Raw genomic sequence first — 27,814 nt, 5'->3', positions numbered from 1 at the left:
TTTTTTGTTATCAACCATATAATTATATAAAACTTAGATAAATATTGATATAAGAAGAAAAAAAACACCACTTTCATATGTTTCATTATTTTAATAGATGCATCAAAATTCAGTTTATAACAATATTCAAACCTATGTAAAGTCACATGTATAGCCCATTTATATCAGGACAAAAAATTGTGAACACTTTTTAAAATGCCCAAACTTCACAATACAAATAATTATTATCTACATTAAGTATATGTATTTAAGTAAAGCAAATTAGATTTGCAATTTCAAAATCAATAAACATTAATTTAAATTTTCAACCTTAATTCAAAGAAATATAAAAATATATAAAACATATATAACACTGACCCAGTGAGGTAATTAATGAATATCTCTATTTGAACTTTGAAGTAATATATAAACAGAGAACATTTCAGTTCACATAAAAAATAACATAAAATTGGTCTTTGTAATGAATCCAGCAGAGTGTGAAAACACCAAAAATAATGATGTGTGTGAATCCTGAGTTTTATTCAATTCCATTCATATCTTTACATGTACTAGAGGTAATTATTAGGAGATCTGATTACTTCGTTTTTCCTATTACAGCAAATTACATACAGAATACTGATAGAGTTTACAATAGCTTGCTGAATTGCCTTAAGGTTATGCCTAAAACTTCTAATCACCTAAGGTCTGACTCTACTAGCTACTCAATATTTGTAGAATGTCATTTTACATTCATCCAATATCATACAAAGAAAACCTCTAGAACAATCTCTCCTATTGCAAGTTCATCAATTCATAGTCTTTTGAAAAGAATGTTCACCTGAACAGCACTGGATTCTAAAGCATCATTTCTTTTTAGAATAATTTGAAAATACTTCAGAGAGGTAATTCAACAAACATTTTTGAAATCAAAAGGGAAACTTTTCATGTATATATATATATATAGGCTTAAAAACAGAAAAATTCTTTTCCAGGCCTGAAAAAATTATTCATGGCATTAAGGTTTCTCAAGCTATTAAATCATACAGCATCAATAGTATTTAAGGTCTTCTGTTGGAAAGCCCAAATCAAGGGCTTTCATTTGACGCCAATAAAAAAGGGCTGGCTCCTTAAATTCTATTATTGTGCGGGTTAAGATTATTCTTATTTTTCTTTTTTTTTTTTTTCTTCCTAGACGCGAACTTTGAGGCTTCATATCTTGCTCATTTCTGAACGGATTTTGCTCAAATTTTCAGGGCTAATGGACTTTACAAAACACTATCTTCATCAATTCATAAAAGTTAGAATTCCCTTTCCGTTAACGAGTTATTCCCCTTTTAAAATTTTTTAGGGCCTTTGGTTTCCAGACAAAGGCTCCGAGACTATGGAGCAGGGAATGGGAATCCAACGAATTTGAATAACAAAGACATTGAAGTTGTATACATCGGTTTTTGTTTTTGGATTACGTTCCTTATTTAGGAAAAGGTAGGGGGTCAAAAAACAGGATTCCAAAAAGTGCAAAAATTTAGACATATTTTCCTTTATATCTTTTTAACGAAAAATATTTTGTTAAGATATGTAGAATAAAAGTTGTGCAGAATATCAAGGGCTTTCATTTGACGCCAATAAAAAAGGGCTGGCTCCTTAAATTAAGGGCCAATAGCCCCTAAAAGTGTTTGCTTAATAACTCAAAAACGGAATGGATTTTGATATGGATGTCGCTGGAAAAGTTGTTTGTTGGGATCTCATAAAGGTCGTAACAATATTTTTTTGTAAGTGATTTGTGTAGTATGAGTGTAAAAAGCTTTACATGTTGACATGTACCTGTTTTCATTTGACAAGTTAACGAAAGTCTTTGTGCGTACAACTGGCATAAAGTTGCCGCAGAAAGTATGCTGGTTTATACAGGAGGCATTAATTTATAAGAATTTTTTTGTTGTTGGAGTACATGCTTTTTTTTTAAGGAGTTTAAGTCATTGTTGTTAAGTTCTTATAGTGCACAATCATTAAAAACGGCAATTGGAAAACAAAACATTCTTTTTCTATTCTTTTTAACCACAAAATATGGAATTAAAAAACTCTATGCATTACATTTTATTTATTAACTCCATGCATTTAAAATCTACCTTGAATCAGAGCTGTGTGTGTGTGTGTACCATTACGTAAGCTCTCCCTCGCCCGCGGCCGAGAAAATCGGTCACCATGCTCGCGGCTGGACTACCTAGCGGTCAGCGGTTATCTAATACACGAGAGTTGCGTCTCTCATATATGAGTTTATTTAGCCGCGAACTCAAGAATTGTTTTAGTTTTGATTACACAAAATCTTTTGTGGATTAAACGATTGGATGTCAAGTAAGAAATAGTTCATTTAATTAATAAAAGCAATGTCATTCTCTAAAGCAATAATAGACAAAGATCAATTGTGGGGTTTAAGTTTAAAATATATAACTTCTATTTGATAGAGTAAGGTCATTATATTGCAAACTTTTCAAATCTTCCTTGGTTGTGAGCTGTGCGTTTCTGTGCGTTGTACCTTTACGAAATATATTCTTTGCCCACGGCCGAGGAGATCAGCGACGGCTGCATTACCTAGCGGTAAGCGGTTATTTAATACACAAGATTCGCACACCGCGACTTACACTTACATGCATATGAACGTGTTTGAGTTAATATAGCCGTATATACAAGAACTGTTTTAATTTTATGTTATAAAAGTTTGTCCTACTTGTATATATTTAATTAAATATTTGAGTGTAAATGAATATTAATGAACGATATTACTCCAAATCGGAAAAATCGTTAGACATAAACTAATGGTTGGTTTGTTTATGTAAACTACTTTAAAAACTGTGCAATTAATGTTTTAAATCAACACCCCCCCCCCCCCCTCAAATATTAAACATTTAAATGATGATAATCCCTCGCACATGGCTGAGGAGATCCGGCGCGAGTGGATAAGTGATCCGCGGTCGGTTCGTGTTCTTCTACATGTACCTTATGACGCGTTTATGTTTCATAGTTTGCACGGACACAACTATATTTTATTATGTTTTCAACTATTATATTGGTTTAAGATGAAAAGATAAATTTATTTTACTTGTACAGTTGATTAAGCATTGATTTATACGATAGCGTATAAGGTAGTTTAAAAATCAAATCAAATTATAATCAAAGTTCCATGTTACATGTTTGCGGTAGGTACTAGCACGATAAAGGAATGCCCTGAATTGAGGCATTCGATGATTATTTTAAAAAATATTCACATGAGTTTAAACAACTTTAGATTAGATTCTATCGGTCACATATTAATCACTACTGTAGTTTCATTGTGGAAGCGAACTCATTGCTGCCCCCCCCCCCCCCCTCCCGCCCCGCTGACTGGTGCTCGCGCTGGATTTTTTTTTTAATTGGAGAAAAGATAGCAAGATCTGTCGAAAATCATTTTTGGTGGTTTCTTATGTGTAACATTTTGTTTCACTTTCCCACCCCTTTGTTTATTCGGCCAGTCTGTGTTAATTCAATTGCCGCATGCGACCGAGAATCTTGTGTCGCTTAAGCGCACACAGCTCAGAACATTTATAGCCCCAGGTCATCAATTGTTATGTAATTGAGTAACAGTTGGAAGGGTGATTTTACTACATAAAATAATAAAATCATAATATAATCTATTTGAATTGAGTACCATGCGTATAGATTCCCATAATAATTAATTTTTTTTATTACCTTTCTATGTTTACATTTAATTTTGTTCAAATAATTAATAAATTTTCTATCATTTAAATTGTGTGCTTCATCAAATACGTATTCCGATTACCTTGAAGTCATTAATTTTCCATTGGCTTTTGACAAAAGAGAGACGCCTGACCATCCAATGAAAACAAATACACAGAGTTTGATTGACAGGTTTAGCCAGGTGCAGGTCTCACCCGATGTCCGAGGTTATGTGTGCTGCTTGTACACAGCCGAATGGTCTCAGTAAGAGTTATCGATGTAAATAAATAATAAAAATACATGCTTATCAAAACATGATCGTGCAAGTTAAAGTTGATATAGGTTTGTTCCAATAGAATGTTTCACTAACTGTATTTAATATTTTTTATGTATAGCGAATTTTAATATTGTTTCAGTACTGAAACATCGCATGAAAACGTTAAATATACATGTAATTATCTGTTACTAGTCGTCTTTTAATTAATATACCTTTCTTTTGTTTGTTAAAAATTCGCTCAATTTTGTTAAAGTAATGTAAAACACGGGCGCCATTTTGAAACAATTAACTTGTCAGAGAGTTCCGAATGAAATCTGATGAACGTTTCACACGGTTCTCGCACGCTTTGCTCGAAACGATTTACACGCTTTGCCCGAAACGCTAAACGGTTTACATGAAACTCTAAAAGGTGTACACGAAACGTTTCTCGCACGTAGGCCGCACGCTTTTTTGGTGTAGTAGTACGTTTTAGGGTCTGTAAATTTTGTCAGCACGCAATTCTAAACTTGCACATAGTCTTCAAAAATTTAGAAATATTTTAATATAGAAGTTATCTTTGAGAAAGGTTTACGTGTTTTGTAGGCGGGTTCAGTTTAAAAAAGAAATACAATTCCTGACATGAATCATGAGTACATACTGTTTATAACAATGCTTGCTACCCTTGAAAATTTAACTCGCCATTAAACATCTCACTTTTTAAAGAATGTTTGAAACGATTACATAAACTCTGCTCGACAAATAGTTTTCCTAAAATATTTTCTTCCTTTCTTTGTTTCAAATCAAAACACGTTTTATATACAGGCTTTCAATCACAACACGTTTTTATAACAAAAGCAGAACTGAAAGTATAGTCATTATAATCGTTTGACACCATATAACATATATTTTCAACTCGCAGCAACAACGGAAGACCTACTCGGGGCTTTGCCACGAGCTCTGCTCTAGTTTGTAATCTTATTGTTTACCAGGTATTCTACAACAGTTATTGCCGAGATCAAAGAGATGCCGCGGCCATTATTCTCCAATATACTACGAACGTCATCAGTAAATTACCAGATCAGAAATATCTATTTGTCTCGCACTGACCATGAAAGTACAACTTCAAACCATAAAAAGTTTTAAAACTATGTCTATTTCATGTGTTAGTTCCAGTCAAAACGATGTGTATTGCCTCAAATGTTTATTTTCAAGAGTTCAATGCGGCTGTTCTTAGCACCTCCCTAGCACATTTTCACTGCGTGTTTTTACATAAAATATATAACGTGTAGTAGTAGTAATCGTATTAAATTGCCCTTAAAATATTAGGAACAAGATTCAAAGATATTTTATAAATAAGTAAAGAGTATTAAAAATCCAAAGAAAAATTATGTCGTCTGCATGTGATTCATTTGATCGATACACAATCATGTAAACATTACTAACAAAACCATTGGGGTTACACGGAAAAGCCGTCAAAATCTCTATAGGAGAAACGATCTGTAGAAATGCTGGGGTGTTAGTAGAATAGAAATAAAGTTCTTGTTTTTGTGAACGTTGCAGGATAACCTCCTCGGTCTCGAAATGTTGTTTAAAATATAAAAGCCTCGGCTTTTATATTTCAAAAAAACATTTCTCGACCTCGTAGGTTATACTGCAACATTCACGAAAACTCGTACTTTATTTCTAAAAAATACCGGTATAATTATACAGATGACGGAAAAAATAGATAAAATATTCATTATAAAAAGCCCCAAAAGTGTAAATGTTTACTACTATATAGCTCACTTTATTGTCATACATGAGTAACTTTATGACCTAGCTATATATTCAGACCTTATTGATACTTGACTGACCAAATTGTATACCCTATTGAGCAATCCAGCAAATCTATTGAAAAATCCAATGCAATTTACTGCTACTGTAATTAAAACAAAAAGGACAACCTTTTGTAAAGTGTAGTGCTAAAACAAATACCATAAATCAATATCTGAATATTCATGACTGCTATTCTATTCATATTCAAATATTCGCAGACGTCATCTACAAAGTATTATGCATGTTTGATAGCTTATACGACTAAGAGACGGTATGTGTAGACTGCTTTAACAAGTCAGTTCGATGTTGATACTTCATATATACGTATCCATTGAGTTAGGAGCAAAATGTTTACAAACCCAGTTTCTCTTTTCTATTGTGAGGGAATAACATGATGTTGCAAAGTTTACAGGGCTGCATACGGATGTTAAACATGTGACTGAATATTCGAATGCTAACAATCTATTTGAATATCAGAAATTTAAATTTCATTTGCAAATATTCAAACATTTGTTTCAGCACTAGTAAAGTGGTTGCCCTGCCATTGAACATCTTTTTAATAAGATGTTTATCATAAAACTGATAAGTTCTAATTCTTAATTAAAGTTCATGTTTGATAGCCTTAATTTGATTAATTCGTTGTCTTTCATAATATTTCATCATTTTTGAAAAAAATCTGAACTGATCAAAATACATGTACTTTGAATTGAAATCAGTCCACCAGATCTGAATTGTCCAACCCTTGTCAAAAAACAATCATCAATCTTGAAACATTTTGCATCAATAATATGACGGCATAAATTTCAAAAATAAGTTTCAAACAAGCAAACGTGTATATATTATACAAACATGTACATGATAAGTGTATACTGATATTATTTAAATATGCATACAAATTATTCATTTGCAATCTTCACGTGAACATTACAAGCAATTTATTGTACAAACCTTTTTTATTATGTTTTAAGAATCCTTCTCTTTTAATTTAAAAGTGTTTTTACTCTTTCCAACATTTCATTTCAATATAAAGCAACATTTGTTCACAATTTAAAATCCAGCCAATTAATGCACTACATATGTGGAGAAGGGGGATCCGGACTTTCAAAAATCAAATACAACAAGTACTGTAATCTTAAAATTACATAGTAAAATTCCCAAAAATATGTCTCAGACCCCCTCCCCCTGGCAAACATAAACATTCCTCTCACACCCCCCCCCCCCCCCCCAGAAAATTTTTCTGGATCTGCACCAAATTTTTGGCACAAATTATGTAGTAACGGTACATAACAAAAGTGTCAGTAAACTATAAACTTGAGGTTAACATAACAAATAACAATAACTTCATGCAATGCCATACATAAACGAGAGAACATTACCTCCCTTGAGACCAAATTTTATAGAGCTATAACTCTACCATTTCAAGTTGATGATTTCAACTTCTTTGATCCAACAGCTACAGAAAAGAAAAGAAATAAAAGGAAATTAAAGCAATTCAGGACAAAATATCTGAATACTGATGTACCAAAATTCCTGAATCCAAAAAATAATTCTTCCATAGAAGTTTACTTGATCTGTGCTTATAAATCTCTTCATTATAACTAGTATATGTACTGTTATGTTAACATTCTAATAGTTTTATGATGGTGAAATATGATATAACTGTGATCATAATTATTATTTTACGGTACTTCATTTAATTTGCTACTAAAAACTAAATCTTTGCCAAGCTATGTCAATTTGCCCTGCAAAAGAACAGTACATGTACCACAGATAATGTGAAAGATTAATTTTATTTTTTTTAAATGTTTCATCAGATTATGAATGTTATTTTTTTCGATGATTCATATGCTGGCAAATACAAGAGAAAAGGTTGAGTGTACTGACCTTTAACATAGCAGGCCTCGGCGTCCACTCCTATAGACACCAGGTAGTCTATCCACAGAATCTGTTTGTGGGACAGTCTGTCGTTGGGACCTTTCACTTCACATATCTGTGCAGCGTAAAGCCAAATCGGATATTTAGATAATTCATTGATTAATTTCAAAAGATTACACACTGGAATTTTATTCCTACACCAGAGGCCAAGGTAAAAAAAAAAAATATTCGTTTCCCTTTATACCGGAACTTTTTGAAGTATTTCTCAATACCTGTATATTTTTTTTCACCCCAGCTAACTTTTTGAAATCCAAATTTAAATCTTTTTTTACCAGAGGTATTGTTTTAGTTCAACTACATGTATGATTATCAAGTTTTAGTTGTCGGTGGTTGTAAATAAAATTATGAGCACAGCGTATGATTTTTGATATCTCTTGAAATCATGTATGACAAAAAGAAAAATATATTAATAATCAAATCCTTCCCACATATATACATATCTTCAAATACCCAACTTTAAAACTGAATGTTGTGTTAAGGAAACAAAAACATTTGACTGATGGACTGACTAGATGCTGATACCTTGAGGGCACCTGTCTGAGGGTTCCACAGGGTGAGATCAGGGAACCCTGACCGGGTGTGTCGTGGATTCTTGACCAGTCTCTCCAGCATCAGGGACAGCCTTCTCCCACCAATACATGACACCAGGCCCTAAAAATACAGCGGCCAATGTACTAGTCACTACAAAACGAGATCGTTCTAACCTTTATCATGCTAAAGTTCATAATCGGATTCCATATTATTCCTATCAAATACATAAGTCCCTTATTTGAGAGGTTTTTTTCAATATTTAAAATATCAAAAAGTTTGTCTATTTGAAGTCAAATTACCTTAAAAAAGTTTTCATTTGATTTGTCTTAATTTGATTTGATTCATATTAGATTTTTTTTCTTCAACACAGTAATAAATACCCTATCCCATTTTATGCAATTTTCCCCAAGTGCTGGATGTCTACCGGTAATTTGGATACTGTGGTAACAATTAAAGCCATCAAAAATAGAGTTCACAACTCAGTGTTAAGCTCACCTGTGCGTGACTGAGACAGAGGAATCGCTCCCAGTTTACTCCTGTACACATCACTCCGAAGTGAGCTTCCCACACAGCAGCCATCATCGCATGTAGCTCCTAAAAGTCATGTCAAATCAATACAAATTTTAAGCAAACCTGAAATATTCTCAGAATTCTATACATCATGTTTTTTGTTTTAACATACATGTAAATGAACATAAATAATTTAACATTATTATCACTCTACACAGATTTCCATTTTCTTAACAAACATCAATGTTACATAATTTGGACCCCTTGAACAAACAACACATCTCCTTAAGGGTCAATAAAACTCCACTCAATTTATGTTTGTTCTGCCAAAAACTGTCCCACCCCCAATTGTTAAAAAATCCATAACATTAACAGATGTGCATATTTATCCTACAAAATATCAAAGATTTCATCAATCAAACTACAAACCTCTTCAGTGGCCTGTTTGATTTTCTCCAGCTGTGAGTTGATGGCAGACTTCCTGTTTAAGTAGAACTGGGTGGAGTAAAGGTCCAACGGGTGGGTCTGGTAGGCGGAGTGAAACACGTCGGGGACGTCCATAAACAGGATGTCCCAGAAAAACAGACCAAACAGGTTGGACATAATGGAGCCCTCCGCATGTAAACCTGTATCAACATTGAACAGAATACTCACTAAGGTATTTTACTGTCTTTTAACAATTTCACATCTTACAAGATACTGTAAAGTCTTTATATTACGCGAGTACTTAATTCCGCGATCCCGTGGATTTGGATCAAATTGCAAGAATATAAAATTGCAAACGCGGAACTGTTTTCCATATTTCTTATATTCATGTAGTCCTCAAGTCTCAGAAAAAAATGGTGAGACTTTAAATTCTGCGAAGGGTGCTTCTCGCGATTTTACGCGAATATTAATTCTTCGCGTTTAAGGTAGTCCTATACTCGGCACTAAATGGGCTCAATCATTAAAAGCTTAGCTTTAAATGGTAAATATACATTCTAGCAATACATATACAAAAAAAAATATGTATGTTTACATGCTAGTTTGTTTGTTATCACCTCTCAGACGGGTGTACCCCCTTGCGAAAATTATTAACAATTATGAAATTTGCCAGACGTCCGTTTTTCCTAAAAATAATTACCAATTTTTGGAAAATTAGAACTGAACATACAAAATAGAGTATAAATATTTATTTAAGCCATATCTCATCAATAATTTTGCGCAAATTTTTGTAAGTAAGTACGCTTTATGGACCTGATGTATCAAAATAGAATACAAAACATAGGTAATCACAGATTACTAAGCTCACCGAGGCGGAGCATCACCCTTAAGAGACATCACCTTCATAAGACCACCTTTATCATTTTATATGAAAATCATACTTTATGATCTTGGATATTCTTGGATTCTGTTTTGACAAAATATCGTATATCATCTGATAAATTTTTTTATGATAATCATATGTTCATATGTTAATCAATACAATGATATAAAATTAAATATTGCATCATGTCATATTTTTAATATATATCATATAATACAATAAAATACCGTAATAAACAATAATGAGATATGATATGATATTGTAACGTATGATATGACATTGTATTGTGTTATACCATATTGTATTTGATCACATAATACAATATCATAAAATATAATACAATATAGTATTATATTACAATATCATATTACATAAATTAATACATCATAACATTGAAACATGATATTATATTTATATAATAGTGTTGTGTTGTGCATGTACTATGCCTAAATAGTAGTCAGGGTTTGATACATAGTGCACGAGCCGGAGGCGAGTGCACTATGTATCAAACCCTGACTACTATTTAGGCATAGTACATGCACAACACAACACTATTGTTATTATTATGCCGACTGTTGAATATACTGACGTGCTTTGGTATTAGTAGCTGTGACGTTCGAGTGTTGACAAGTCGCTAAAAATAATCACTGGAAAAGCAAGCGTTTTTTTTCTTCTAAATACCGTTAATTATAAGAACGGCTAATTTGGCGTAGCGGTAACGCGTTGGGCTTCAAGTTTGAATGATTTTAGCGTCGTGAGTTCGAATCCCGCTATCGGCGCTGGAAAGATTTTCGTTGAAAATATTTGCTGTGCTCTATTTCGGCATAGTATGCTTACGCTATATAAATCCTTTGATACTATGTGAAAATAGATGAGTATTGAATGTATAGTGACAAACTGACAGAAGGCATAATAATGTATAATATAGTATGATATTGTATTGAATGACATTGAAACATATTTGATCATACATTATATGATATTATATCATATAATACAATATAATTTGATTCCAACATTGTATCTTATCAAATGATACCATATTATGTGATAAAGTAAAATATTATAAAATACATTATTATATTATACATGTATATTGTATCATATGACACAATCATTTATAGTACAATATCATATCATGCAATTTCATGTGATATGATAATATATCATATAAACCAATATCATATCATACAATATCATATGATACAATATTATATAATATATACAATTTCATGTGATATAATTCTATATTACTGAAACCAATATCATATTATACAATATTGTATGATACAATATAATAGAATATACAATATTGTATCATAGGATACAATATAATATTTTGCAATATCTTATGTAATTGTATCATGTGAAAAAATAATAAATTAAAAATACAATTTAATATTATACAATACTATACATAACACTATCATGATACAATATCATATCATAAAATATCAAAAAAATTGATACAATATCATATCGTATCGTATAACTTTTTATAGTATAACATATGATATCATATTGTATCATATCAAACAATATTGTTTCATATCATACAATACTATATCATAGGAATCATGTTACATAATTTATCAACAAACAAATCAATCTATCGAGCTGGTTTGAGTGAGGTAGGAGATTTCTTTAGCATCCTTGATAATGGAGATCAGGCTCTGCATCTGAAGCAACCTCTGCGTTTAATTTATAATAAAGTTAAATCAACTATGCAAGCTATCATCTAAAAAACATGTGACCTGTTCCAAAAAACTAAACCTCATCCAGCATCCAAAACCTATGGCTCAGATTCAGCATTCAAGCCCATCAGGTGCATTGGTATCATAAAACGCATCATCCATGCAAGTTTGGTGAAGTTTGGACCAGTAATAACTAAGATATCATTTTCAGAGGGCACTAGCAATTAAAACCTTAACTTCCTCCAGCATCCGCAACCTATGGCTCAGATTCAGCATCCATGCCTGTCAGGTGCATCTGTATCATAAGACACACCATCCATTCAAGTTTGGTGAAGTTAGGACCTGTAATAACTAAGATTTATTTTTTAGCATCCTTGATAATGGAGATCAAGCTCTGCATCTGAAGCTACCTCTGCGATTCATTCATATTACAGTTAAATCAACTATGCAGGTTTGAAATAGTACTATCATCTATTAAACATGTGACCTGTTCCAAAAAACTTTTCTTTATCCAGCATCCGAAACCAGACTCAGCATTCAAGCCTATCAGGTGCATCAGTATCATAAGACACACCATCCATGGAAGTCTGGTGAAGTAAGGACAAGTAATAACTAAGATATCATCATCAGAGGGCACCTGTTTCAAAAACTTTATTTAACCAGCTCTTAAAACCTTAACCTCCTCCAGCATCCGAAACCTATTGCTCAGATTCAGCATTCAAGCTTGTCAGGTGCATCAGAATCATAAGATGCACCATCCATACAAGTTTGGTGAAGTTAGGACCAGTAGTAACTAAGATATAATCATCAGAGGGCACCTGCAACAAAAACTTTAACCAGCTCTAAAAACCTTAACCTCTTCCAGCATCCGAAACCTATTGCTCAGATTCAGCATTCAAGCTTGTCAGGTGCATCAGTATCATAAGACGCATCATCCATACAAGTTTGGTGAAGTTAGGACCAGTAGTAACTTAGATATTGCTATCAAAGGGCACCTGCAACAAAAACTTTAACCTGGTCCAACAACCTTAACCTCCTCCAGCATCTGAAATTTAGGACCCAGATTCAGCATCCAAGTCTTTCAAGTCCATAAGTAGGTCCAGATGCATCATCCATGCAAGTTTGGTGAAGATAGGACAAGTAATAGCTTAGATACAGGACCTGCAACAAAAACTTTAACCAGGTCCGGACGCCGACGCCGACGCCACCGCCGACGCCGAGGGTATAGCATAAGCTCTCCTTGACTTCGTCTCGGTGAGCTAAAAATGCAATGCTAGTATCGCGTTTGGCAATTTTTTTACTATTTTATGGACTCAAACTTAAATTCATGGTGTTTATTCTATTGATTGACATCTTAGAAAAAGATTTGGTAAAATAAATTATATGTTGACGGATTACTTTTCACGCTATAAGCTCTAAACCAAGTAGACCCTGACGAAAAAATCCGTAAAAATCACATTTTGCTACAGTTTTCTGCCTAGATCTGTCAACAATGTTAGATATCATTTAAACATTAATTAATTGACGATTGATTAAATTCGAAATAGCTTCTGTCTCTAAATTTAAACCAGTTTTAGTAAAAGAAAAATAAAAATTCGGGGGGGGGGGGGGGGGGGGGGGGGGGGGTGTCAAAACAATGAAGATATAAGCATACCTGAGATCCTGGTTAATCAGAAACTTCGTTTTTCATTTTACTTTAACGGAATCGAGTTTCTCTACATTAATCATTTCTATCTCTCATAGAATACATATATTACCATTCTAATTGCTTATTATTGCCATTGTTTACAACAGCGATGTACAGCAATATCAATACCGGGTATCAAAAACGCTTTGTAAAAGTCTATTATATTGTAAAATCTGTATTATGACGTAGTGCGATACTCGGACTACTTTAATTAGGAATCTACAGTACAGTAAATGCTTGTATCATAGTGATTTGACATTTGACTTTAATAAATCAAAGTAAACCCAAAATAGTTAGTTATAAAGTGACTGCTATTTCTGTGATAATAAGTAAAAATAGAGAAATTATCTATCATGAAAATCAGATTTTGGGTTTTGATTTTTACCCTCTGGGTATCCATTATTTTTGTAGTGCTCCATCACAAGTTCCTCTACCCCACAGAAGGTTAGCTTGTCTGTGTCTCCATCAGGGTCGGCCATGATGAATTTGTATCTCATTCCTGGCATGTTGTCAGATAGAACTGTGCCCTCAATACAAACCTACCAAAAACACAGATATTGCCCATTTTGTAACATAGATCCTTAAAAAAGTTCTATATTTTGAATACTTCATAAATGGATTTTACAATAAGCTGCTGCTATATTTGCTCAATTTTTGTTATCATATGAAATAAATAATAAGAATTTATTTGCGTAAAATGTTTCAGCAGGGACGCATATACTAATTAATGGGATAGGCAACATCTACATTCGCCATGTTTACTTCCCAAACCATCACCCGAGCCTTGACAAGTTTTTAAAACTTTGATTAATCCAAATAAAATAAGTAGTTTTTTATTAGATTTTTTATTTTCTCTTGTTAAAAGGGATAGCTTTTTCATACATTTTTAATCACATGTAGTGAATTAATTTAGATATTAAGAAAAAAAATCGATTTTTATGTAATCTCGAAAATGGGGCAAAAACGGGTCTCGGGGTTTTGAGAATTCCGTCGTATTTATGATCAGATCAGGGTTATAAAGTACAAATAACAATTCTAGAATAGTTTCAAGATAGTTTTTTAAAGGTTTTATAACGATATATCAGGTAATATCATAGATATATGAAGTTAAAAATGACCTACGAAATCACGTACCAGGTGATTTCGGCGAGACTTGGAGACTTGCCTATCCCATTAGTATATAAGTCCCTGGTTTCAGAAATGGCAAAAAATAAATATATATGCCAGGTGCCAACATATGCAAATACCTACATGTATTTTCATTCATTGATAAAACTACAGGTAGTTAAATGTATGTGGTTTAAGCAAGTAGAACACAGCTAGGTACCTCTGGTGTTGGTTTGACACTTTCATCTGTCAACTTCTTTAATCTGTCTTTGTACTTGGACTTTGGGGCTGTGCAAATCTTCTCTGCTCTCTGATAAAGAGCCAGCCGTCTTCCTGCTGTCACTAAATCATCCTTCAATCCACTCTCTACTGATTCTAATGCCTGGTAATTGATACAATACGTTACCGATAACATATTTGTTTTCTGTCATTACGCTGCATGTGATACCAGTAAAACAATGACTAAAAAACAGCAAAGGCATGCAGTAGAATGGAACCATCATCCAAGCATCCTTTAGGATGTGATGGATGAGGGTCATTTTCCGAATGAGCCGAAACTTAGTATGACATGATATTCCATTTAAACCAGGGTAAAGACTAAAGCCAGAAGGCTCAATGAAGGAAAATGGTGTTTATTTTATTCAAGCAACTAGTCTTTCAAAGTAAGAAAAATGTAAAACAAAATAAGACCATATTGATGTAAAAACTTAGAACAGAAACACAATATAAGTCAAATAAATTATTAATCAATGAACTGCACTAAAGCAAAATTAAAACAACTTTCAATACTTTACTTTAAAATCATAAAATTTACCATCAAACTACAAATCTACCAGGTAAATGATTTTTTGTTGCTGCAAACTTTGAAACAAAACACTGGCATACCTTTTCCGGGTTTTTGAGGTGGGCGTCGTAATTAAGGGCCAGCCTCTCCCACCAGTGGCCCCTGTAGTCCACACAGTAAACCTTCTGACCCAGCAGCTTCCTCAGGAGGGACACAGCCTCTCTGTAATCCTTCCTCCTCTGTAGGAGTTCCACCCCCTGATTCAGGATCCTGGTGTAAACACTGAAGGAGGTGAAGGGTCTCAAGAATTCTGGTAATGTCTTGTCATAGCTATAACAGATGAAAAAATGTACCGGTACATAAAATGTTAATACTTGTAATGGCACATGACTGTATAAATTTTAATAATGACAAAAGGGGAATATTTCCAAAATGAATGTGTTTTACATGTTAACAGCCCCAGTGGTTAGAAAATTATTTTGGTCTGTTACATGTGCAAATAAATGTAACTTGGTAAATATGTGTAAAGAGTATTTCTTGCATTTCAATAAAATATCAGACACCCTAGTTTCCAAATTACAATTTTAAATAATAAACTGCATATACCTCGAGAGAGCTTTGTCTTTCTTAAGTTCCAGAACTCTCTCCTGAGCTTCAAGATACACCTGGTATGCAGCTCCAAAGTCGTTTCTCTCCAACTTACTCCAAAGATCGGCCTCAAGTAAACAAGCCTCTGAGAATCTAAAAAGAAAGGAAAATCTTATCTATGAAGTGCAATTCTTAAAAAAAAATATTTCTATACAAAAATGCCAGTATGGGTGTATTTATACCTCAGCACTGAGTCTCTATCCTTGAATATCTGTGTCACTCGGCTTACGGTAAATGTTGGGTAGACAGTCTCTCCAATGTTTACTTGTAACATTCTAAAGCTGAAAATATTAAATATTTGAACCTTTAGAGACATTGCAAAAGACATCTTTGTGGTCAACATGTCATGGCGTTAATTTTATGGGCATTCTGGTTCTGACACATGTACCATTCACATGTATCAGGTTTTTTTTATGGTTGTTTGACTTTTTTTGTGTGACTTCTTAACTTTTTACTTCATCTAATTTCATGTCAATGAAAGCATTTTTAAATAGAATTTCACAACATTTCTCATTGGAAGGCAAAGGAAGTTGTACAATTTTAAATCTAATTTTGAACATACAGTTGAGTCTGTCCCGCATTTGCATTGTCATCGTCTAATATCGTGTCAGTGAGGGAGAAGAGCATCAGCATCCGAACAAAGACAAAGCGGGGACTCTCAGACAGACAAACACATGGTCCAAGCACCTTCTTCACCCTGAAAATAACAAAAAAATATTTATATAGTTTATCGTGCTTAAAGCATATTTTCAGGTCCAGAATAGTCTAAGTCTCTTATCAACCTGGGTAAAAGCACAGTCTGTGTTCTAATTAGTCTAGGGATTAGACAGGATTTTAACTACTGGTTTACTGGTATATAATAAGCAAATATATCAAAATGCTAGGGATAACTGATTTTGATTCGTTATTAATGTAACTTACTAAGACCAAAAAAATTAATAATCAGTTTTTATAATAAGTTTATAGACTAGGGGAAATGAAGTTAAATTTACTGCAAGGATGAATTCATTATAAGTGTGTTTGCTGTGACAGTGTTTTACTGTACTTTGTTATTATCATAGACCCCTTCACTTTTGCAGGGCAAAATGACATAGACTGGTGAAATATGAAGTAATGCCAATTGTTTTATTTATGTCATTTAATTATCTTCTTACTAAAACTTTGGCAAAGTATATCAATTTGCCCTGCAAGAGAGCAGTACCACAGTTATCGTGAAGGGGTCTATACTGTATATGATATTATTTCCATTTGACAAACCTTTTTAACATGGTTTGACGTGGATCATGCCCCGACACTTTAAACATGGATCCTATGGTGTTCCCTGTACATTTCTTCAGCAGTGATGGAATTATTTCCTTCTTGTTTGCAGTAGAAGTCAGATGGTATGTTTTGGCAAAAGATTTCAGATCAGGGGCAGACAAGAGATTCAGAGCCTTTTCCAGGTCATCAAGATCATTTTCTATTCAAAACAGAGTAACATTTAAAAACTGTAACGTTACACATCATTTCTGTTTTAATATGTTACAAGTATTAATAGCAAATGCAAAGAAAACAAAAACATTGAAATAAAGTGTTTATTATTCTTAAAATCATGAAATCGTGAAAAAAGTACCTTTTTTAGGAATTAATATGCAAAATTTTACCCCCGCAATAACTCCAAATTTATATGATATTAAATTAAACACATTATAATTACTATGTACCAGTATAGAAAATCATTGCAAATATAATATGTCATTCAAAAACCAATTCAACAAAAATTAATTTATTCATTGAAATGTTGAAGCCCCTTTTATAAACAAAAATTGAAGAAAAAAAAAATTTACTCAGTACGTATCTGATCAATCAAATCATACCTGTCAGCATGTTTATTTTCAGTATTGTAGCTATGTGAAGACTTACCACTCATGAGAAAGCCCTTTTCTTTGAGTTCAGTGAAGACATCATTTAAATCCTCCTTAATTCTTGGGTATTTTATCTGCTGCTGTGTCAACCATTTCCATTTTCTACCAAATAACCTTACATACAGCTTTTGGGCTGGTTCTATGGGTGATGAAAGAAAAAATGTTGCCCAAATATTATAAAAAGCAATATAAAACAAGTCCCATCACTTACCTAAAATTTGCTTTCTTGAATACTTAATGAAATGTACATATTAAAAACATCTAAAAAATTGTTTTTAATTTGATCTTCTATGCAGAGAATTATTCAGACAAAATTTAAGACAAAGGAATATTTTTAAACCTTTAACTTAGGTCAGACGACACGTTCCTCGAGAATCTTTTTTGTATCTCCTCGTAATAAAGAGTTCCAATAAAAAAAAAATTAAAAATTACTTGTAATTGGTTATATGTCTAGATGGTCTAGTGGTTAGAACCGTGGCTGCTCACTGCCAGAAGCATATAGGTTCTAGAGATCGTGAGTTTAAAGCCCCGGCCCGGCGGAGATATTTTTCTAGATAAATATAGTGAATTTCGCAGTGCTGTAGATGTATTTATTTTTATATCAGCAATTCAAGTGTATTGTCAAGAATATTATATAGGATAATGCATACGCTAGTATTTTGCAGAAATGTCTGGTAAGGTACCCTGATTTTTTGCAAGAAAGCTTGTCAAAGTAGTAGTAAACCATTAACAAATTCACGGAAAAAGTTATCTAAAATTGAGGAACGTGTCGTCTGACCTTAATTTCATATGTACGGTACATGCATATACATGTACATGTCCATAATAAGAAATGAATTTACCTGAAAGCTCCCCAAAGACATTGATGAACCGTTTGTCATCAGCATTAAACAGCTTGGCATTATCTTCATATGATAGCACAGCACTTATAATGGTTCTAAAGTTTTCCAAATAGTATGGTGTACGAATAACACTCTCTTCTTCTTCTAGCAAATCCAAACTAGATGCTGTTGGGTCTTTAAAAGTAAATACATATTATATAGCCCGGTACATGTACTGGTAAATGTTCACATTTTAATTATGTAAATTGATCATACCAGTTTTCACAGATTAATATTCATGCACACGGTAAAAGTGGAATACATTCTATCTGTGTCAATTTCCTATGTTCTTAATAGAATAAAACAATTTTCTGCTAACATTTTGTCATCATCAACATTGATTCACTTTAATATTTAACATGTAACTAACCTGCTTCTTTCTTTACAGGAGTTTGGTGGTTTGGTTTTTGGTCTACCTGAATATCAACTGCGTAATTTTCTGCCACTTTGTTTGAAAGTGGACTGACAATGGGCCTTACATGTATTTCTTTCCTCTTAGAATCATTGTAATGGTCTTTGGCAATTTCATCATCACTACTTTTTAGATTTTTAGACAGGTTGGTACCTTCAAGAGTCTGTAGTTTTTTGGTCAGTTTAGCATCATCTTCAGGCTTCAGTTTTTTCACTGGGTTGATATCTTTTACATACTTTAATTTTTTAGCCAGATTGGCATCTTCTTCTCCAGATTTTCTTTTTCTAAGTGAGAGCTTTCTATTGGAGTCAATTCCCATGCTTGAGTCTGACAAACATGACTGCTGTTCATCATTGGTTGTTTTCTCTGTCTCCTTACTAATTTCACATTCACCACGCCTCTCGGATGTTCTCTGTAGATTTCTTACAACACTGTCTGTATCAATAGTTTTTTGTACATTACTCCTTTTGGCTGTACAGATATCTGTCCCTTCAACACTCTCCTTAGTCCTATTTTTCCTCAAGCTCAATCTATTCATAGACTTTGATGTCTTCCCTTTCTCTGAAAAATACTCTGATTTCTCTTCAACATGGGTTATAAAAACGTCCTTTTCATCTTCCTTAGATAAGCTTGAACATGCAACCATCTCACTTTGGTGTAATGTAGTTGCAAGATGTTGCTTTTTAAACATAGAGGTAATTGTCTGAAATCCATTTGCCTTTTTTGGACTCCTCTTCTTTTTGCTAGTTGACTTTGTAGCCTCCTTCATACCAAGTGCTGGAAAGATAAATTTAAACAATTGATTTTAGTCTCTTTTTTCCTTTTCAAAACTACCCTTTAGAAAAACATGTATGAGATTTGAAGGGGGAACTGTGGAATAAAAGACACATTGCTTGAGAAATTACATTCTGATCTTATGATTAATGATTTTCAAAATTTTTGTATCATTAACCAAATTGAACGACATGGTGTTCTATATAAATCAGCAATTTTTATGAAATCAACCTGATTTTTTGAAGTTGTATTAACCATAGCTGCAGAATGTAGCATTACAAAAAATTATGATTGACAGACCTTTGAGCTACAGTTCCAGCCATATTCATTGTTTTTATTGTGCACAAAAAAAATTGCAAAGAATTTAATTCAGACTTATTATCCTAATTCAGGAATTAATTATGTGAAAATTTTGATGTAGGTGTTGATTTAAATTACTTTGAATACCTTCATCTAATTTCTTTGTTTAAAATTTCATATGCTAAATATTATAATTATTCTACCTTCAAAGAGCCAATAAGTGATACAATATCAAATGATGAGCACTTTGATATTCTGCCCAATATACAATGTAAGTATATAGAATTCAGGGCTGTGACAAAACGGTACTTAGCCGATTCAGCACATATCACGATACATGAAATGCAATATGATACATAACACAATACAGTATATGCAACTAAAAAATGAAAACATGAAAATTAAGGGTTTGATATTTATTTCATTTCAAATTTGTTGATGTGTTACTACATGTCCACAGTGATTTCATTATATTTGAAATGAGTAATGCACAATTTACAAATTACTTTATAGTGCACACTATTTTTGTCATAATATTATACAGGTACAAGTAATCCGAATTTTTTCATGCTCCAGATTAGCTTCACAACAGTTTTGACAACTTTAGGTAATCTTCTGCCATTTTTGTACATTCATATTATTCATATTTGGATAGTTTTGAAAAATTTAAAAATAAACGTTTGCTAAGGTGTTAATGATAAGTGTATTGATCTGTTGTTCGCCAATATAATACAGTGATGCACCAGCGGATCATCCCATCCCTAATAGCATTGATGGTGCAATTTTCCCAGTTAGTGTGCATATTTTGATACTGTTTACATTGATGGGACATTATAAAGACAGTGATCACTAATGTGGTATAATGTTTTGTTAATAATGAATTCACCAAATTAGAAGAGAATGGTGCACTTTCTCCTGAAAGCGAAATTAATTGTAGTTCATGGAAGATGTATACTCATCATAATTTGGAGTTGTTATGTTATTATCATATTACCGTATTAGCTAACACTTCAACACAACAAGTGAAGTGCGTGTGAAATTAACATTTGGAATTTAGCTTGTTCTGCTTACTTTTAAAAGCTTACTTTTGCGTACAATTACTTACAGAAAAAGTTGAGTTAAGTTTTCAATAAGAAAATCCTGTTGATAATTCCTTTAATTTCTACATGTCACACATGCAAAGGATTGAAAACGACAAAGCAAACTGGATATTTGACAACGATGTTCTTAGCGATTTCATTTTTCGCATACAGGAAACGGCTGAGAGAATACTAAATTGAAAACCAACAACAAAACCTGCAGATTCCGTGAAAAGACGATGTCAATCTGCTATTTCGATTTATGGTTGTAATTTTCAAGATTTTAAGGAAAAGTAAATACATATGTAAAATTCCATTTAAGCAATCGGTAGACGAATTAGCAGGAAAAAAAATTTGGGCCTTTCATTATAAATGCAGAAATATATGTTGTACCTTTATATACTCTATTGCAAGGCATTTTAATCATTTTGGAGAAATTCTAGTTGGTATATGCATGCTTTTAAATTATACTTAATTAATTTTACTACACTTGTACATGTAGTATGTCATATTTCAACAACTAAAACAAATATCTCTTCAAGAGAGCTGTATCTGTTGTTTCATATAAAATTATGTTTCAATTCTCTTAAAAACAAAGACTTTTTTGTTATTTCTCTTCATTTATTAATTACCAATGAAGAGAGAATGTAGTGGTAGTCATTGGAAAGCTACAATTATAATAAATAAGCTGAATTGCACAACAAGTTATTCTAAATACATTGAGACTGAAATAGTTTAATCTGGTAGTGTGAGCATATTGCACAAGCATAAACGTCACCAATTTAAAGATTTTAAAAATAGATAAAGTAGTGCAAATTAATACAAGATGATAGAGACAAGCCCTCACTGACTGCAACATATAGACTAAGGTGTTAATTTTCAAAAAATAAAAAAAATGCATAAAATACAAAATCATTGATCATATGCCACGATGCTGGTAAATGAATATAAAAACATATTCTTATACCAGAAGTTTTCTCAACATGTAAATTACCTAGTAATGCCAAATATATTATTTCATAGAATAAAGATATATATGCAATTAAAAAAATCATATTAAAGTAAACAATAAAACAATTGTTGTCCATTAGACTGCTATTATAGCAGTAGGAATTCTAAAATAGCTGACTAGTTCTTTTACTGTAAACGTATTACGTATTATATTTGGCGTGTACCATATTTAGCGGAAATTAGTTTTTTAACAAGTTGGCGTAAATTTGAATTAGCGTATTCCTGTATGTGACTATACTTATGCATATATGCATGGCAATTAGCGATGTACTTGATTTTGCGGAAGCCGCATTCCGCCAAAAGCGCTAAATACAATACACAGCCAAATGTAGTACGTTTACAGTACATCACAGTAGTTATCATCGCACTACGAGATCTTCCACGTTGTTGTATAAAGCTGCTAAAACTCCAGCACTCACGATGTCCCAGGACCCATCTAAACACAAAAAGTAAACAGAGTCAGTCATCATTCACATGTATCACACCGGTACATTATTTAATGGATGAAGATTGTATGTAGTACTGTAAATTCCTTATTTTACGTGAGTACTTAATTACACGATTTTGCCGTTTTGTATCAAATCACGAGAACATAAAATCGCGATCACCAGTTTTTGTTAAAATTTTCTATAGTTTAAAACTGTCTAAAAAATAAAAGCGAGATTTTAAATTGGCAAGGGTTGCCTCTCACGATTTTACGTGGAAATTAATTCCTCGCGTTTAATTGGGAATTTACAGTATTCAAAATATATTTAACATTCAGTCAAATATCAAATACAGAACTGGCCTGCTTCAAGATTGTAGCTGCTATCCTAGCTGCTATTAATATATCTACATGTAGGTCCTATTGAACGCACTGGATGAATAATGGTGTTACTGCTAAGCTAGCTAGTGTATCATTCAAAATCAAAGCAGCAACAAAGAGCTCAGTAGCTGGTACAATCCTAAATGAAGCCCAGCTATTTCATCTTGTCCAAAAAAATTTTTACGAAACTGATCCCCTATGAAAGAATAAGTGTAAAACTTGAAACACTGAGCTAAGAAATGGATGAGAGCAACTTTTTGATTGGATTAGATTTCATACTTCTGTTGTCCTGTAGGTAGACCTCTGGAGGGAATGTGATCATTGATTGGTGGGTTGTTCTGTTGCTCACGTCTAACTGATCCAGAGAACTGAAATGTATTTTCTATGATGTATTTCTTATTTCATTTTTTGCAAAAATTAATGAGAGAGAGAGAGAGAGAGAGAAAGAGATTTGGTTTAAATAAATGAATTATCCCCCTTTGCATTTTGTTTTGCAAAGTTGTGAAAAATAAACTGTTGCACATACCTTTATCATTACATATAGTTTATGGGATAGAGAAAGTGTGTTTTGATTTTTACATAAAATATAAAAATATATACTAACTCTTGACTTCCATGGTACATGTATTGCTCCACATCAAGGAAATGCAGAAGGATTTTAGGAATCTTGTCTGCCAAAGCAACACCCTAAAAAAAAAAAAAAAGGTCCTTACCTCTTTTTGTACATTTACTATTAGATTTAATCATTCAGAAGTAAACATAACTGTTGATGTAAAATACATTGTCCTTCGATCTGTCAGTATAAACCTGTTGATAAAATTTCAAATCATAATTTACAAGGTATATCCTCCACCAGTTTAATATAACTGAATATCACAAGAAAATACTTTTTAATTTACACAACAAAGCTAGCATAAAAATACATGTATGCTCTTTTCAAAATTAAAACCCTATCACATCAAGATGTAAATCACATAAATATATTGGTTCAGAAACATATACATGTATAATTTTTTATTTTGATGATTTTTTTAATAGTTTTGTTTTTATACTCTTAATATATATATCCAAAATTAAAGCTAAAGTATAAACAAATGCATGTACTGAAAATCTAAAAAAGTAAAAAATAAAAAATGAAGAATGAAACCTATTTTTAATATCACATCCATTGGCAATAATAGTGTTGGCCAAGAGGCAGTATCAAAGAGATTGTTATGGACATGATGAGGGACTACGCTAGCAGTTATGCTTTCACCTTCATATTCTGTTATTCTGAGAATGCTAGAATCTAGTTGTTTTGCTAGAAACCTGCAAATTCAGATGACAATAAAACTCACTAAAGCTTAATTGATAAAGTTGCTGTTAATAATTGTCTCTAGTTTAAATGTAAAATGTATATATTCCTTTGTGGAATGGTTTTCCAGTAAAGACTCTTTGAAATCTCTGAGTACTTACTTGTAAATATGTCTGCAATGCAAGTCTTCTTTGTTCCAATACTTTATTGCTAAACTTCATCATTTTCTTTGGAGGAAATTCTGGTGTTTTGATTTGTTTCTTTAACTAAATCATATATACATAGATAAATTAATACACTGTAACATTTTCAATAAAGAGCATCTGGAATACCAGTGCAACAAAAGAAATGTTTCATATCAAGGACAATTTAATTTTTTGTATCAATTGAAAGTTCTTTTATCAAAAGTCATAGAAAATTGTTTGGCTTGATAATTTTTGAATTGAATCATTCAATTTAATGTTCAAATAAATGAATTTATTATGATTGCTTCATATCAAAATATATTTTTTAACCTTTTGTTTTAATGTTTGGAAAGCAAACAAAAATAAATAAATTACCCAATATGCACAAAATACATTTAAATATTCACACAATAACTTTTTTGATTTTTTAAGTTTAAAGTGACACACCTGTTTGTGCAACATCTCAAATTCTGAGTACCTCTTCTGAACACTTAAAGTCTTCCCAGTTGCAACAATACATACTTCAATGATGAAAGCCTTTAATTAAACAAAACAAAAATAACAAATGGTTTATCAACCAAATTCATCATAATTGATGTATACATGCATACAATACTATACATATATCTATAAAATGCCAATTACCATATATTATCAACTTGCAGTCTATCTGAGGAATTATTAAAAATCTAGAAATGTGAACATTGAGTATGCAACATCATAAAAGAACCAACAGTGGATATTGGCCTCAGTGGCTCAGTGGTAGAGCTGCTGAATAGAGTATAGGGGTCCCATGTTTGACTCTCGGTCCAGCAATATATTTTCATAACTATATTTAATTTCTACAGCAAATGGTGCCGTGGCCAGGATTTAAGTCAGAAGGAATTGTAGTAATTAAACTATACAATGAATATTGGCCTTGTTTGCTCAGCAGTAGAGTTTTTGACTAAGGTTACAGGAGTTCCGGGTTCAATTCACCGTCCAGCCATATATTGCCATTGCAATAATGCTCAATTCTCCTTTCATACTGTACACTGGTATGTCCTATTTCCCTTTTCTTTCATGACACTAATACACTATGCATCTTCTGGTATATGTATATAAATATCTTAGAAAATGTTATAGGATATGGCATGAAAAAGAATGTAAGCATACAATGATAATGATCAGACAATATATGCAATGGGCGTTTTTCACTTTACGATGTCTCTTTTAAGTGCTGTAGTACTGTCGTTATTTTTACGCATATAAGCACCTGCTTTAGGAAGAAAAAGGTAAAAAGATATATACGTATTAAACACCAACGAAAGAGTTCTATTTACCGTATACGAGTCATTATTATCCTCTACAACTTTGTGATACGAGGGGATTGACACCCTAATCATGGTTTTTAAAACCAAAATAAACAAACAGCATACCGATCCCGTATATTTTATCAGTTCGATCCCGATCGATTTACATACTCGTTAAGGAACTCTAAACGTTAACACATGTTAAAAGAAACAAGGGACATCCCTGATGAATATGGAAAGAATCAATATATAAATATTCATTAAATAAGCATATCTAAATCGAACTTGTGAACTAACTACAGTTAAATTTACATGTTAAAAATTGCAACTTGCACTTATGTTGATGTTTTATTCAGTTTACACAGTGAACTTCAAAGTAGTTTGTGTTTCAAAGACTGTCTGTGTTCGCCTTTAAAATTCAGTCATTTTACAAAGAAAAAAAATTATTGCACTTAAATATGCACATGTTTCTGTGACAACGTGTTGACAAAATCTGAAAGTACTAATTAATGAATCAGATAAATTCTAAATTGCAATGGTAAAAAATTAACTGGAGTTTTAAAGAGTTGTTTGACAGAACATTTCTTAATTGCGATGAAGGCATGTTTTTGTTTTAGATGAGTTTGTATAGTTAAATTAATTGAAGGTTTTTATTCAAAAGACAATAACGTATATAGGAAAACAAACAAACCCATCATCGCTAGCCAAGGGTTTCGCAAGCCATAATGGGGAGCGGAGTGGACTGAAACCCCTTGGCTAGCGAAGAAACAAACCCAACATGAGACCTGAATTTAAAATGTTTGATCTACTGTGAAATATAGAGACGACAGGGTTTTAAAACCAGGAACAAGTTTTCAAATTGGTTAATTTTTTTTTAATACCCCCCCCCCCCTCAAAAAAAAAGAACAAAAAAAACCAAAAAGCAAAAAAAAAAAAAAAAGATAAATATATAAATACCCCCCCCCCCCGCACACACATACTCAAACTCAGTAGAACTTTGTCCAGGTCCTTATAATTAATTCTGCACTGAGGTTCTAAATAGCGGACAATGCCCACCATGCATCCAACTCGATTTAAACCAACGGAACACTTTAAACGCGGGTTAATAAATTAATCACAGAAAGTTGATTAAGAATCAAAATCTGCTATCAATAAAATTAGAAGGCTCTAAAATAAATTTATAAAGGGAGTAAATTCAGTATTATAGTGTAACACATGAAAATTATAAAACGGATTCGAATTTAATATACACTCGAAACAACACCCAGTCGTCCACGAATCCACAGCTATAATGAATATACATCCTTATTTATAATTTTTCTGTGGATATAAGAGTTTATATATTTGCCCACCTTTTATTTGCTTATGTAAGGCATGTAATGCATTATCTACAAAGCCTGGTAGATTCACCGCTAAAACCAGACTTTGTGAAGAACGATTAGACTTAAAGGCCTTACATGTACATAAGCAAGTACGTATTTATTTACAAAAAAAAACTATTTATAAAAAAAAGGAGGATATCAATCGAGAGGAACAGTTAAAGACCACCCCTATCCAAGGAAAAAAAACAATATCAGACTTAAAATGCACTTATTGATTAAATAATACGGCAAAATGTGGACTAAGGACCCCCCCCCCCCCCCCCGCGCGGATCCGCACTGGCCATAAAAAAAAATACATGAAAATACATGATTGATAAATATAAAAGACTAATTCTTATTGCTTCGCTGAATAGATGCATGGTGTTTTTATTGTTGCAACTGTTATAAACAACCCTACATATATAGTCTTAAATTTTATGAATGACTTCATCAATTTTGAAATTGAATCACATGAGTACTTCTAAAGAAGAAGGTACAGTTTCTTTTAATATTTTCCCTAAAACTTGAAAGTTGTTTAAATCTCATGAAAATACAC

At 32.5% G+C, this 27,814-nt stretch overlaps 1 protein-coding gene across 1 annotated transcript; it reads right to left on the bottom strand.

The window, feature by feature from the left end:
* Nucleotides 1-7,090: 7,090 nt before the first annotated feature.
* LOC105329336 (fanconi-associated nuclease 1) lies at nt 7,091-26,084 on the bottom strand. The gene is made up of 21 exons (XM_011430537.4): nt 25,928-26,084; nt 25,053-25,142; nt 24,582-24,686; nt 23,731-23,813; nt 23,406-23,494; nt 21,337-22,757; nt 19,116-19,934; nt 18,707-18,880; nt 17,863-18,003; nt 17,218-17,419; nt 16,523-16,657; nt 16,143-16,241; nt 15,919-16,053; nt 15,414-15,642; nt 14,749-14,910; nt 13,807-13,960; nt 9,164-9,360; nt 8,720-8,818; nt 8,216-8,344; nt 7,643-7,748; nt 7,091-7,211 (listed from the first exon to the last, which is right to left on the bottom strand). The coding sequence occupies exons 7-21, from the start codon at nt 19,924-19,926 to the stop codon at nt 7,177-7,179; spliced, it is 2,808 nt and encodes a 935-aa protein (XP_011428839.3). The 5' UTR covers nt 19,927-19,934; nt 21,337-22,757; nt 23,406-23,494; nt 23,731-23,813; nt 24,582-24,686; nt 25,053-25,142; nt 25,928-26,084; the 3' UTR covers nt 7,091-7,176.
* Nucleotides 26,085-27,814: the final 1,730 nt, after the last annotated feature.

Source organism: Magallana gigas, chromosome 6 (genome assembly GCF_963853765.1).
Source record: "Magallana gigas chromosome 6, xbMagGiga1.1, whole genome shotgun sequence".
NCBI classification, from domain to species: Eukaryota; Metazoa; Mollusca; class Bivalvia; order Ostreida; family Ostreidae; genus Magallana; species Magallana gigas.
The sequence above is the reverse complement of the archived record's forward strand: the minus strand, read 5'-3'. Positions and strand labels throughout refer to the sequence as shown.

Bases quoted from the DNA above. Each gene is read 5' to 3' on its own strand.
- LOC105329336 (XM_011430537.4), bottom strand. From the start codon at position 19,926: ATGAAGGAGGCTACAAAGTCAACTAGCAAAAAGAAGAGGAGTCCAAAA. The intron at 17,420-17,862 runs GTAAGTCTTCAC...TGTTTTGAATAG, and splicing joins AAAGGGCTTTCTCATGAGTG to AAAATGATCTTGATGACCTG. The intron at 8,345-8,719 runs GTGAGCTTAACA...CTGTATTTTTAG, and splicing joins TCTGTCTCAGTCACGCACAG to GGCCTGGTGTCATGTATTGG.